Below are 13,979 nucleotides of genomic sequence, written 5' to 3' on the forward strand. Positions count from 1 at the left end.
CCCTGCATGCAGGGGGCTGGATGGGGGCAGGAGCACACGTGGTGCCTGGGGGCTGCACTGAACATGTCAGAGCACGATGCTTAACCTTTCTGCAGCTTCCTGGGAGCCTGCGCCTGGCAAGGCGAGTCCTGACAGACAGAGGGGAAGCGTGTCCCAACCTGCGAGACAGACACTGAGGCATCCACGTCGCCCCCGAGCGCTGCCTGTCCAGCTTCCCGGATGTGGCTGGAGCCCACACATCCCTCTTCCCTCTGCATGTCCTGCCAAACCTGGAGAGGAGGTGGCAGCAAGGCACATGCAGCCCCTTGGTGGACTGCGGCTCTAGTCAGCTCCCTCACTCTCCCTCAGCTCGGACTGGCAAGAGACATCAGCAAATTACCCCAAATCTGGATGTCTGGACCCGTTGCCACAGGTCTGCATGGGGAGCTGCTGCAGCTCAGCAAGGGATAGGGATCGCCTGCGACACACCTGCTGCGAGCCTGGCCTCAGCAGCAGCCCCTGGAGAAGCAGTTGCTGATGGAAGGCAGAGTCAGGACCAGGACGGGCAGGATGGCTCACACCCATGCCCAGGCTGTGGTTACAAACAAGGGAGTGAGGCAAAGCCCTCAATTCCCACCAGGAATGTTCCTGAAAGGCAGTTGCTCCCATGCACTGGGCCTCCCCGGCAGGAGGCTGCTCCTATCCCAGTGCTGCTGTGGGGGGCAGGGAGTGCACCGGCACCTCTCCGCCGGCCTGGAGCAGAGGACTCCAGAAGGCTCGAGGAGGCTTTGGGCAGGCAGGAGCTGCTGTCCACACCGTGCACTTTGCCCATTCCTGGAGGAGTCTCGTCCAGCACCCTCGGACAGGCCCGGGGTGCAGCGCTGCTCTCCTTGCAGTGGGAGCAGGAGGCTGCAAGACACAACTCCTCCATGCACAGGGCAAAAAATAGTTTAATACAAAAAAAAAAAAAAGAGCAACCCCTGCGTGTTTCCCCTTGCTGGGGAGGCAGGAGCGTGCTGCTGCACGCCAGCAGGCCCGCGGCCACGCACACCTGCACCAGCTGCAGGGTAGCACCGTGCGTGGGGAAAGGCGCCCAGCAGCACCACAGCACTGTCAGAAAAGTCCCTTTGCACATTAAGAGCAAGAACCTTCCAAACATGTCCTGAAGTGGAGCAGACATTGGCACCGGCAATGGCTGCAAGCTGGCCAGGTGGTGGTAAAAAGGGGAATAGGGTGGGAGAGATACAAACAGTTCTTCGAGGTCAGAATTTGCACCATAAATAAGGTTAAAGCTGCTCCTGCGCTGGTGCCAACCCCTCCAGAGGGAGCGAGGTGTCCTTAAATTAGCCCCATGGCACTTGCCCTGCTCCTGCTCAGGGGACCGAGTACAGCACCCAGGCCAGCAGGATGGTGGCAGCGGCAGTCCTGGTGTCCCTGACGGCGCGGGGGCCCTCCGAGCTGGCAGCCACGCAGCGCTCGCCCCGCCAGCCTTGATAGCAGTGGCAGGCGAAGTCACGCGCCATGCGCTGCGTGTGCCAGCGGGCAGGCGCCCCGCGCACCGCCACGCGCGCCCGCCCACCCTCGGCCGTCACGCGGATGCGGAAGGTGCCAGCGTCCAGGTGCAGGTAGGTGTCAGAGTCGGGGCGCCGGCGCAGGCAGCGCCCGTGGCCGTGGCACAGCTGGCGGCTGCACAGCTGGGCTGCCAGCGTCACGTTGACGATGTAAGGACCCAGGGCGCCCAGCAGGTAGTTGCGGATCTTCTGGCAGTTGCTCTGGCAGGAGGAGAGAGTGATGGCATGAGCGTGGCCGCCCACGCCTCCGCCAGCTCCCCAGTGCCAGGGGCCAAGTGGACTGAAGCCACCTCTGAGGAGCATGCCCGCAGCCACCTTACCCGGTTGCGTGAGTACTCCACATCTCCCCAGAGGACAACGCCGTGTGCGCCCGCGGCAGCCGCCTGCCCGATGGTGTGCACCAGGTCCGCCTGCGGGAGAGCGGGTGGCATGGGCTGAGGCAGGCGCCTCCCCTGTGTGCCCGCCCTCATCCTCCCTGCCTCCACACGAGAATGGAGACATGCAATGACGGCAACAACGAGGTCTCCCGTTTCCCTCCCGCCTCCTCTGCGCCACCACGTGAGGGCAGGACCGCGCGGGTGCCCACCTGGCTCAGCTCCTTCAGCGTGTAGGTGTAAAAGGGCCGTGCGTAGGCGAAGACGGGCAGTGAGTGCGGGGCAGAGGGCAGCTCGGCCACGCGCAGCGCCTCACGCAGCTTGGCGCCCACGAAGCGCCTGCCCTGTGGCGAGTCGCGCAACACCTCCTCCATGTAGATGGAGGGATAGAGGGCTCTGCTCTGCTCCCACAACCACAGCAGCTTGTCGTTGCGCTGCACCTCCAAGGGTGGGCAGTGGCCCGTGTAGCCCCCGAAGTCATCCCAGTAGTGGTAGTTGTAGCAGTCGGGGAAGAGGTAGTAGCCCCACCAACCGCGGGGCCGCAGCGCCCGTGCCAGCTTGAGCGTCTCTGACATGAAGTTGACAGCAGCCTTCTCAAACTCCCACTTGGCCCGCAGGTCCACCTGCTCGTCGCTCCAGCCGGGATTGCCCCGTCTCACCAGCTGGGCTGACATGCTGCGGTAGATGTTCTTCTTGTCCCAGTTGCGGATCCACAGAGGCCTCCAGTTCTCCCAGTCGATGACAGCCAGCCCAGCGAAGCTCTCGGAGGGCATGGTCCGCAGGATGTCCTTCACCATCTTGCCCAGGTGGTCCTGCAGGCTGGCATTCTGGGGACAGCCCCCGTTGACAGCAGTGGGGGGCACAGAGCTGTTCTGGTAGTAGGGGTAGAGCCCCAGCTGGTCGTAGTAGAAGATGGTGATGTTGCCCCCAGTGAAGGCCTCCCGGCGGTTCACCAGAATGCCAAAGGCGTCCAAGTCAAGGGGTACGTGGTAGGCGCTCAGGCACCGTGTACTGGGGGCGTTCCAGGCCACCAGGAAGGGCCGGTCCGGGACGATGGGAGGCAGTGCGGGCTTCAGCGCAGCGGTGGGTGGCCACAGGGACGGCAGCAGGAGCAGCAGCAGGAGGTGGTGGCGCAGTCCTGGTGCTGGCGAGGCTGGGCACCGGGCTGAGCAGGGGCACCACAGCGTTCGCTGGGCACCGCTGCAAGGAGGAGGGCAGAGAAGGTGAGTGAGCAGCTGGGGGCAGGCTTGGCCCTGGCTACCCCTGGGGGACAGCCAGGGCTCTGCTCCTTCCAGCATCCCCATCTCTTCTCCGGCGCCGGCTGCAGCCCTCCTACCCCAGCCTTCCCAGACTGTCTGCGAGCGGCAGCTGGGACGTGAGACGCCGGCTCCCCCGGGGGCTGTGTGGCTGCAGATTGCCCCCGCTCCCCAGGCTGCCCTCCTAAGTGAGCTCATTTGCAGAGTAATTCAATTTGTGTCGTGTGCGGCAGCGGCTGCTCCCCTCCAGGGTCGCCGGGCGCCGGAGCTCTTCATCACGCAGCAGCTGCCGACGCGCCGGGCGGCCTTGGCTGCCTCCCCGGGGGCACCGCTGGCTGCTGTCACCGCCCTGAGCACTTGCTGTCACTGAGGCTTCTCCCCCCTTGCCCCTTTTCAGCACTGCCGTCCTGGTACAGCAGGGCTGGTCTTGACCCTGTAGGGGCTGGGGGCTGCCCCAGGGCACGTAGGCACCAGGGGAAGGGGTGGCCATTGGCTCAGCTGTTTGGGCCTGTGCCCGCCCAGTGCTTCCCACAGCAGGGGCTTCTACTGCATCCCTTGATCTGAGAGTCTTGTGTCCTCCACTGCTAAACTCAGCTGAAAGGGGCCGCTTCAAGACGCCCAAGGAGATGCTGTTTGCCGGGTTTACTGGTCGGAGCGGCTGTGCCAGGCTGCAAAGCAGCGCTGCCCTGGGCACTGCACACAGCAGCTCCTGGATGCCCACCAGCAAATCCCTCAGGAGCCGTGGCAGCCACCCGGCCACACTGCGGCCCCATGCGGCGTCCGGGCCAGCCTCTGGCTGCTCCCCGCTGTCCACAGCCTGTTCCTGCCAGGGCTCTTCTCAGCACCGGGCCCTGGGGAGCCCTGCTGCTCACGGCTTCTCGCCTCCCCATGGAGCCGGCTCAGACGATCTGCCAGCTAACGCATGCCCTGTAATGCAATTGCTAGGATCTGAGCTGCTCACTGCTGCCAGGAGAAGCAGGTATGTGGTGTCGGCTCGGTTACCCGCAGGCCAGACCTGCGCTCCTGCACAAAGCTCCACACCCGTGCGTTTGCTCACTGGCCATAGGAAGCCTGCAGTGATTCCTGGATGGACAGGGATGGGGATGCCTGTCATGGGGCACCCCTGGGGCATATGTGCCCACCTCCTGGCCAGCAGCATGGCATGCCAGAGCCCTCGGCTTGAGAAGGGTCTGCCTCTGCCAGAGGTTTGTACTCCAGAGCGCCTCATTCCTGCTGCTCAGGTTGCTGATGCCTCCCCCTTCATGTAGATTGCCCTTCTCACCCTCTGTGCTTTCAAAAGTCAGATCTTCCGCTTCCCCCATTTTACATTTTCCCTTGTTCAGGATTCAGATCTCCCCAGCTCTTCTCCTTCCCCTCTCCCACTGGGAGGCAGGAACAGGCTTCCCTGGAGAAAAACCCAGGTCCACCCAGGTGTCTGCACCTCCGCCCTACGAAGCAGCCGCGGGGGCTGGGGGCAGGAGCGGCCAAGCAGGGCCATCTGCACAGGGGCAGCTGCGCGATACAGCAGCGCTGTCATCGTCCTGAATCACCCCATGCCTTTCCTGCAACCCCAGCCCGCCCGCTTCTGCAGAGCATCTTCCTGCAGGCGAGAGCCAAGCTGAACTGTGCCCAGGCACTTTGCAGCACGTGCTGGCCCGGGCGGGCAGGTTTCGTGCTGTTTTGAGGTGTCTTTTGTCTGAGCGAGGCATAAAGGAAGCGAGAAAATATTTCATCTCTGTAGACATCTCTCTTATTTCATCTCAGATCACAGCATCTTCTCTGGGGCCTCCCACAGTCCACCAACCTCTCCCCAAGAAAGGAAACTCAAAGCCAGAAACTGCCCAGGGCGGTTTCCCAGTGAGATTATTTGTAGAAAAAGAAAAAGAAAAGAAAAACCAGAAATACAAGGCCACAGAGCCCCCAGCTTGCCTGCTGCGTGCACACGCGGGTGCGCAGACGCCAGCCACGCCGCGGTCAGGAGGAGCAGCAGGGTCACTGGAAACCTGCAGCCAGACACTGAGCTCCCTGGAAATGGGCTCGGGGAGAGCACACGGGTGTGAGGCTGGGAGCGCTGCGCGAGGTGCTCCCGGGTCAGAAACAAAAACGAAAGAGGGCAGATTGGCGGCAAGTTTTCTCTACAGAGCAACTTCTGAGAGCCCACGCTCGCTCAGAGAGGGGCGGGCATGGAGAGAAGCAGCCAGTGCCTGGCACAGCATCCTCACAGTTCATGCTGGGCCCCTGGCTTGCTGCACGGCCCGGGGGGAAAGGAGCCAGGCAGAGGGCTGGAGCACCCGTGGGAGGCATTGTGTGTTCCCTACGCCAGCGATGGGTGAGAGAAAAAGGCACCTCCCGACTGCCCAGCTGGTCGATTGCTGCCCTCCGGGAGCCCCCGCCAGCTCCAACGTGGGGTCCGGCTGCGTGGGGGTGCTGCCTTGGTCTCCTCCTCCCCACCTCTCCCTGCGTGGAACTCCATGCAGGAGGAGAGCGTGGTGGGCGGCACCTCTCTCCCCACTGGCCACAGCTCTGTGTGCGGCACTGGCTGTCCCCAAAAGCCGCTGGCACTGCCCACCATGAAGTTGTCAGGTGCCCGGCGGAGGCACTTGCCTCTCCCACCTCTCCCGCAGGTGTCCTGAGGGCGTCCCCAGCAGCCCCACTCCCCCGCCCCACGGGGCACCCAGCAGCGGGACCAAAGCTCAGCAGGGAGGGAAGAGATCCCGGGGTCACCTACCAGCAGGGTGTTGCAGCCATGGCAGCCAGCTTGTCCCTTTTTCCCCCTTTTTCGTCCTGGCAGCTCCCCAGACACACGGCTGCCTGGGTGGCAGAGCTGGGGTGCAGGCAGTGCACGTGGGGCCAGGCTCCCGCCGGGAGGTGCTGCCCGCCGGGCCTCGCACCTCCTGCTGCCGGCGCTGCGGGCACCCGCTGCCTCCCTGGGCGAGTTTTCCAGGAACTGTTCAGCGCTGCTTAGACCATTGCGGAGCGGCGGCGAGGGGCTACCTGTGGCCGCCCACCCCCGCCTCCGCAGTGGTACGACCCACGGCGGCGCTGCGAGTCCGGCTCGCCAGCCCCCCGCTGCCACCGCCGTCACTGGCGCTTGGCCCTGGATCCCCCAGCGCCCATGGCACGCGCACATCCTGCATGGCCTGAGGAAGCAGGAGCGGCCGGCGGTCACGGCCCTCCGGTCAGCAAGCAATGGACCAGGGCAGCAAAACGCTCCACGGTCCCAAAGCATCGTGGCTGAGTGCTCCGAGGCTGGTGACGGCAGCATCTGGGGCCACCAGTGGGTCCATCACACTCCGCAGCACCAGCACCAGCAGCCTGGCTCTTCTGGCCAGGTCGACGCTGCTGTTGCTGTTGGACGAGACAGGGTTTGCAAAGGGGGACCAGCTTCCTGACACAGGATGGGCTTCCCGACCCGGAGAATGTGTCCCTTTCCCGGCACCCCACTGCTGGTGCTGATCCTGCCCACCTCCTTCCTGCACTCGGGAAAGGGTCTGGGGCTGCTCAGGAGCTGTGCTGCTGAGAGGCACCCACGGCACAGCAGTGTCAGGGATTTCTGGGGACCCTCTGAGGGACCAGTAGGTGCTTGGTGGTGACAGGTAAGGAGCGCGAGGCAAGGACGGCCACAGCCTCTCCTGGGAAGCCCAAGTGAGGTGTAGCTGCTGCTGACGAGCTCCGTGCATTGCCGGACTGCAGGGAGCTGGAGTTCCAGCTGACCCTGGTTATGGTGGGAACACCCTGTTTGCACATGCTACAGGGAGGTTGTATAAAACCTTACTCAGATGCAGTTATGCCGTGCTGCAGGGCACACTCTGTGGGAGCTGTTGGGGTTGCTGTCCCCACTGTGCTGGAGGCTTCCACACAGACAGACCATCTGATGGAGGGGGCAGCTCTGCAAATCTTGGAGCGCAGGGAGTGCCTGGGGCCTCCCTGCAAGGCTGCGGTGGATGGTCACCCTCTGTGCAGGAGGGGTGGTGTTGCTGATGAGCTTTCCCTGGGTAAAGGAGGCACAAGAAGAAGACAGCAAGCTGTGTGGCATCTTGGAGGATGAAGGAGAGGTGATGGTAGGGTGTGCTCGGAGCCCTGGTCCCCAGCAGCAGAGGAGATGCACACAGGAGCTTTGCTCCATGGGGCAGTAGGTGATAGCCCTGAAGAAGGCAGAGGCTGGGAACTCCTCTCCTCTCACGCAAGGAGGAAGGCTTCTGCTTGTCCCGAAGGCTTGTAGGTTGATGAACACATTCACTGTCCTCAAAGGTGAGGAGAAGCTGGAGGTGGTTTCCACAAGCAAGATGCAGCAAGTCACTCCAAGAGAGCCGCAAGCACCATTCGGCTCCCAGTGGGGCTGATGCTTGTGGCCACCAGGAATTAACCTTTAGCGCCTGGGACACGTGGGGCTACAGGCTAGATGTGGACTCTGGTGACTAACACGGCTTAAGCACAGACTACTGCAAGTCCCTCTGCATAGCACTAGTGGACACTTCCTCCTCCACCCAGCTGCTTGCCTGTTTTTACAGGGCTTGTAGGCATTTAGAAGTCTTTGAGACTCCCCTCTGTCAAATTTGGTTTAAAATGGGTGCTAAAATATTGTAGGGGGAGAAGTGGAATAAATAACAGACAGAACAGCTGCACACATTGGGTTCTCTTTGGAAGCCAGGTTCAAAAGCTGACCCCAGCTCTACATGTAACAATTCCAGCTGCCACACCTGACCGTCTCCCTGCACGTGGCCATGTCCACCCTCCTGGGCACTGCCAACAGAGCGGCTGCCGCGGGTGCTCTCTGAGCCCTCCGGCCCCTCTCGCCAGGGCTCACGTTGGCCAGAGCCCTTGTCACCATGTTGCCCTGCGCAGCCACTTTGTCTGGTGCAGACACTGCCTCACGTCAGCCCTGATCTCATTCAGTGCCTGCTGTCTTTAGCAATTTAAGGATGTGAGAGCTATTCCACCTTTCCCCGACTCTGCCCCAAAAAGGCTGTGATGGTCCCAACAGGCACCAGGGAGGTGGTTGTTGGGAAGCTCATGGCTCTTCCTCCTCACTGAGCGTCTACCCCCTTGTGCTACACTGGTGTCCCCTGCACCTTCCACGTCCCCTCACCTGCTGCCGTCTCATTCAAAATTCAGCAGTGTGGCACACGATCCAGCAATTCAGCGGGAATTGCTTTCATGTGTGGTAGCGATGCCAACAGTTTAATGTAAAATTCATCACTGCCGCCTCTGAGTTTCCTTTGCTATTAGTCCTGATTTATTTGAGGATTCATGCATGCAGCAGTACTTTATCTTTCCCCCTCTTTTTAGAATAAACTTTGAGCTAAAAATGGTCTCCTGTTGCATACCAAAAGCTCTGGGGATCAATCAGTGCCGGGGAAACCTGGGGAGCTCTGTCAGGCATGCAGTTCTTGGGCCGTTTCAGGCAGGAGCAGGGCTGTGACCCCAGAACGAGCCCAGATGTTGGTTACTGTGGCCCACTCAGGAAGGATTTTGCCTGCATGGGAGACGGGCCCAGCCGGCAGTGCAGACCCACGGAGCCCCAGTCCCCTCGCACGTGCCAGCGTGTGGCACACGGCTCTGCCCATAGGCAAAAGGTCGTGGCCTGCAAAACACAGCAGGGATGAAGGCTGGTGAAGGAGCTGCAGGAAGAGAGGTGGGAAGAGGATGCTCTTCTCCACGGGATGCATCAGAGGAACAGCACAAAGGAAGAAATCTCGAAGAAGTTGCTTAGACTCCTGTTTCCCCGAGAACACAAAGGGCAAAGTCCCAAGTCACGGCATTCAGTTGATTTTTGTGAGAGGAAGGCTGAATGTGAAGAGCTGCCTGGCACCTGGCTGGTGGAGGCAGCAGAGGGAGGTGCTGGCAGCCGGGGCAGCGCGCACCTTGCCCGGACCTTGCCCGCGGGCGCAGCCCGGCGAGCACCCGAGTGCCCTCCTGGGCGAGTCCTCGCCAAGCCCTGCTCTGCGTCACTCACCAGCCTCGTCGTGCCCGTGCCGGCTGTCGCTGCTCGCTCGCGGGTGGGCGCCCCGCTGCGCTGCCGCCGCCGGCCCCGCTCGCCTGGCTCTGTCCGGCGCCGCGCGAGCAGCGCTGCCCGGCTCTGGCACTCGCTCGGTCCCGCCAGGAGCCACCCGGGATCCCGGCACGGGCTCCCCCGCGGTCCCCTCCCGCCCAAGCGTCTCCCCCCGCCACTTGCAGGCGGGAGGGGGGCGGCCGGGGGTCTGTCCCGCCGCCCGCCCCCCCGAACAGCGCGGAGCACGGACGGGCCCCCCGCCCGCCGGCAGCCCCGCGGGCCCCGGTGCCGCCCCGGCCGCAGCGGGCGCTGCGGGCCGGGGGGACGCGCTCGCTACCTGCGCTGCGGCTCCATGGCCGGCTCCGGCACCGCGGGCTGCGCTCACCTGCCCGCCCGCCCGGCCCGGCCCGGCCCGGCCCGGCCCGGCCCCACCTCCCCGCGCGGCCCCGCGCCTCCCCCGGCCGCGCCGCAGCGCCCCGAGCCGCGGGGCTCTTTCGGGGGCGGCGCGGGGGTCCCGTCTGCGGAGGAGGCTCTGACGGGGGAGGGCAGCGAGGGCTCGTCCCCAGCCCCTGCGCGTTCCCCACGCCACACGCCATCCGCATCCCCGATTCGCGTGTCGCCGGAGCAAGAGCAGCTTCCCTGCCAGGGCCTCTGTCCCTGCATAAAGCCCACCCGAGGCAGAGGGGCAAGGCGCCGCAGGCTCCGCGTCCAGGTCAAGCACTGCCCACACAGACTTCTCCAGGTTTCCAGGCATGCTGGTGGTGGCAGCCCAGTGCCCTGCCCGCCCTTGGTGCCCCTGGGCCCCACGGACTGCAGGGACACTGTGTTTTCACTCCCCCCTGTCTGATTAGAGCAAAATAGGCTCAAGACCCAGGGAAGAAGTGACTAATTTTGCTACACTAAGCACAAGCTTTGGAGAATCAGGGTCCTGGATCCTTCCATCCCGTCACATCGCGAGCTGAAAGGCAGAAGGGCTGGCAGAATTACGGACTGGCTTTCTATCCCTCTCCTTCCCAGCCCATGCACAAGGATCCGCACTTTTTTATGGTGGATCTTGCCCAGGAGTGGCTTTTCCTGCATTGTTGGCTGCACGTGCTGCCGGAGAGCTTGGAGCGGGCTGGACCGGGTGTGTTTGGGGACAGAGCTGCGGGCCGAACGAGGCCGTGGTTCCCAATGGAGCCGTGCCACCTGCTGGGAAGAGCACTCAGCAGGAGGGTGCTCGCTGCGAGCCGCCCGCAGCCTCCGCGGGAGGATGTGCAGAGCGGAGAGCAGGGCCTCCTGCTCTGCTTGCGGGCTGGGGTTCACAGGCAGTGGCGCCGGGAGCTGGGAGCGTGTCCGCTCCCCTCGCACGGGGACGTTTGTGGCACCTCTTTGCACGACGAGCCGCAGCGGGGCTGTTTATGAGCTCCGCAGCCGTCACCTCCCTCCTTGCAGTGCTGCCAGCCCTCAGCCAGAGCAGGGGGCTGCGAACGCAGCAGCGGCACCGTGGGCACCAGGATCAGGGTGATCCTGACTGCATGGGGCGCTCCATTGGGCTGGGAGCAGGGGGTACAGAGGGATCACAAGCCGTGTGGCTGCGCACAGGGATAACACCCGTGCAGCCTCACTTAGCGGAGCACCCCACACCACAGGGCTTGGGGCGGCTTTGCCTGGAGCCCCTATGGGAGAGCAGGGGGCTCGGCTGGGCAGGGGGCTCATTGGGAAGCAGCAGCAGCTGGTTCCAATTCCCCATCAGGCTCCCCGGGCTGGTGGGAGGGGGGGCAGGTGCTTCCGTGCCTGTAAATGAGAGTCCTCTCCTGCAGTAGAGCTTTAGCACAAAAGGAGGCTCAGCTGCTCCTGGGTTGCCTTCTGGAGGGGACAGAGCAGAGGCAGGTTGGCTGTGCCCGGCTTCCAGAGAGGTAGGAGCGCAGCAGTTGGTGGGAATCTCCCCGTTTGGGCTTTGCCAGGACTGAGAGCAATTGCTGGAGCAGGGCAGCTGCCTGGATGCAGTGACCCGATGCTGCAGAGTGCAGGCTGCTCCTCTTCCTCCCCGGAGCGAGGTCTGTGGTGAAGCTCTGAACAGGGATGTTTTTCCCTCCCTGTCACCTCTGGTTGTGCCCAAGCGCTTGGCCTGTCCCTCTGGGATGTGATTAGGATCTGCGTGAATAGGTTCCCAAGCTGGAAGTCTATGGAGCAAGTGCTTGTGTCCCCCTTGTCCTGGGGCTCTCTGCTTGCTGGGGCCTGTTGGGTTCCCTTCTCTGCTGTGGGGCTTCAGGGCACCTTCCCTGCAGATCCTGGTTCACTGCAGGAGGAAAGGCCATCTGTGAGCTCAGGAGGTGCTGTGGGTTCTCATTTCACGTGGCTTTGACGGGATATTTTTAGCCATTTCCCAAATAAATGAGGTTTGTAAGCTTGTAATACTGGCTTCCTTCTTCAAATCTGACCCCAGTGGCTGTTTTCAGTCACTGATGCCAGCCAGCTAGAGGTCTGGCAGGAAACATAGGTCCCCAAAGCTTGGACACCAGCAGCTTCGCCAGGCTAAGCGCAGGAGCTCTTTCCTTTGGCCAGCCAGGGCAGGTGAAGTGAGAGTGAACTTTTGCATTCCCTGCTGTTAGCATGAGGTGTGTTCCTTGTTCTGGTAACTGGAGGAGTTTTGGGGTGTTTTTTACGTGGGCTTATGCCCTCTTGTGCTGCTTGGCATCTCCCTGTTGGGAAGTTGAGATGGGTGTGAGATCTGGGTTGTGTAACTCAAAACACATCCATTTAGTTATCTCAGTGGTTCCAGACAAATCCTCACAGTGACTTTACAGCTGTGCTCTTGCTTGTTCTGATGGTGCTATGAACCATTTTGGGGGGAGTTTGAACATCTTCTCCTGGTTACTTCCTTCATTATTTTCCAGAAATGTGTTGTACATGATGCTTATGTAGCCATAAGTTATGCAATCTGTCATTCAAGTTTTGCTTGGTGGGAAACAATATATTTGTTTCTTCATTCTATGTCCTTTTCAATGTGGAAAAATGATCCTTTGTTTGGATTTGTTGTTCTTTGGACTTAAGCGATAAACTTTGCTGCCAACCTTGTGCTGCACATGGGCTCTCTTCTCACACCTTTACTGGTATTAGAATCTAATGTAACTTGTCCTGTGTAATGTAATGGGAGAAGTGTGAACTGCTGTGTGCTGAACCTAGTTGTGCTGCCTGCATCTTAAAAGCTGATAACCTTGGCTGTTGCTTCCCTTCCACCACTAACTTGGAATTTTGTGTTGAAGACTTCTGATAATTTGCCTTTTTTGAGTCTTTTCCTCTCCTCTGCTGTACAAAGGAGGCAAAAGTAATTTCTACGAAAAAGAGCCAAAATTTCAGCTTATTAATGCCAGGTCTTTTGGGTTAATTATGCATGTCAGCAGCAGAGAAACCAGAAATCATAGAATCATAGAATGCTGAAGGTTGGAAGGCACCTCTAGAGATCTAGTCCAACCCCCCTGCACATGCAGGGTCACCTAGAGCACATAGCACAGGACTGCGTCCAAGCGGGTTTGGAAGATCTCCAGAGAAGGAGACTCCACAACCTCTCTGGGCAAGCGACCTTGTGGTGTGTCAGAAACTAGGGCTGTGTGTCCCTTTACACAATGGATTGCTCACACCAGCTCCTCAAAATGGCATTTAGGGTCATAATTTTGTTTCATGTTGTGAGGACAACTTTGCTGTAGGAGAGGTGGTTGCAGGATCTGTGGTTTTTATTTGATGTCTCAAGTTGGTAATGTGATCTGCCCTGTAATGGAGATGCACATTCGCCAATGCTAGGACACAAACTGTGTGCAAGGCAGGGAAAGCAGGGCTTTGCACTGTGTTTTTCCTTGAATAGCACTGGAATTTGCTTCAGATCAGGATAATGTAACAGCGAGAAGAAGCTAATTGGTTTAGAAAAGCAAAGCAGCTATTGCACACACCATTATGTGGTGGTGGATTTGCCCATGCTATTTGCTAAACTGCCTTGTGCAACAATTGAAGTACTTCATTAATCCTGAGGGCTGGTTGCAGCCTTTACCCTTTTGCAGAACAGGCATGTGACACACAACCACCATTGCAAGCAATCACTTCACTGGCTGGCAAGGGGCTATACTGACTATTTACCTTGAAAATGGGAATGTTTTGATAGGACTTTTGGGAAGAAGAGCAGTGTGCTTCAGTACAAGGCTTAAATTACTGCTGACTTCTCCATTTTGGCATATATTGGGCATGTCTTTGCATGAAGGAAACATTTTGCTCTATTCCTAGACTTCATGCCAATATTGACTTCTGGAGATACTATATATAATATGCAAAATGATTCCCCTGATTTCTGCCAAAGACAGGAATTAGTTTTTCCACTGAAGTCCATCTCTGAGGGCACTGGAGATCAGCACACACAGGCTCTGTCCCTGCCTCTTCTAGCCTTAGCTGCCTCAGCCAGAGGCAACTTGCATTTACTGTCACCTGTAGAGTAGAAAAGGAGCCATCTTCTCCCAGACAGAAAGCTACTGTTTTCTAATCATGTCCCAAACAGTCAGAAATCCTCTTAGCACTTTCTTCTGCACTTTTTTCCCCTTGGAAAGAACCTGGGTATGAAACTGTGTGCTGTACACCAGGCTGAAGGAGAAGGTCTTGCAGCTAGCTGAGAAAGTGTGTGGTAGATGGGTCAGCACCTAGAAAAATCCAGTCTAAATGTCCTCCCCACCTCCAGTAAAGACTCCTCATCTATAGCATAAGCATCTGTGAGAATAGCTTATGTTTTTGTGTGCATGCTGTATCATAGCTGCAGGTTTTCAAAAGCCTTCAGGTAGAAATT

The 13,979-nt window shown here is 59.9% G+C and overlaps 2 protein-coding genes across 2 annotated transcripts in view; one reads left to right on the forward strand and one right to left on the reverse strand.

Annotated features, from left to right (window-relative positions):
* Positions 1-13,979, forward strand: part of LOC148596214 (E3 ubiquitin-protein ligase PHF7-like) — a gene marked incomplete at its 5' end in the record, with an annotated part of 499,504 nt that overhangs the window by 2,249 nt on the left and 483,276 nt on the right. The gene's annotated exons all lie outside the window — the stretch shown is intronic.
* Positions 1,353-9,526, reverse strand: LOC104576513 (hyaluronidase Ccc Hy-4). Its single transcript, XM_088526646.1, has 6 exons — positions 9,510-9,526; positions 6,471-6,528; positions 6,175-6,320; positions 2,137-3,124; positions 1,871-1,960; positions 1,353-1,751 (listed from the first exon to the last, which is right to left on the reverse strand). Exons 1-6 carry the CDS (start codon positions 9,524-9,526, stop codon positions 1,353-1,355), a joined length of 1,698 nt encoding a protein of 565 aa, XP_088382772.1.

Source organism: Tinamus guttatus, unplaced genomic scaffold (assembly GCF_059628265.1).
Source record: "Tinamus guttatus ecotype Peru unplaced genomic scaffold, ASM5962826v1 Tinamus_guttatus_pri_ptg000026l, whole genome shotgun sequence".
NCBI classification, from domain to species: domain Eukaryota; kingdom Metazoa; phylum Chordata; class Aves; order Tinamiformes; family Tinamidae; genus Tinamus; species Tinamus guttatus.

Bases quoted from the DNA above. Each gene is read 5' to 3' on its own strand.
- LOC104576513 (XM_088526646.1), bottom strand. The intron at 3,125-6,174 runs GTAGCCCCTCGC...TCCTCCTTGCAG, and splicing joins GCGGGGGTGGGCGGCCACAG to CGGTGCCCAGCGAACGCTGT. The intron at 1,752-1,870 runs GTAAGGTGGCTG...TCCTCCTGCCAG, and splicing joins TGGAGTACTCACGCAACCGG to AGCAACTGCCAGAAGATCCG.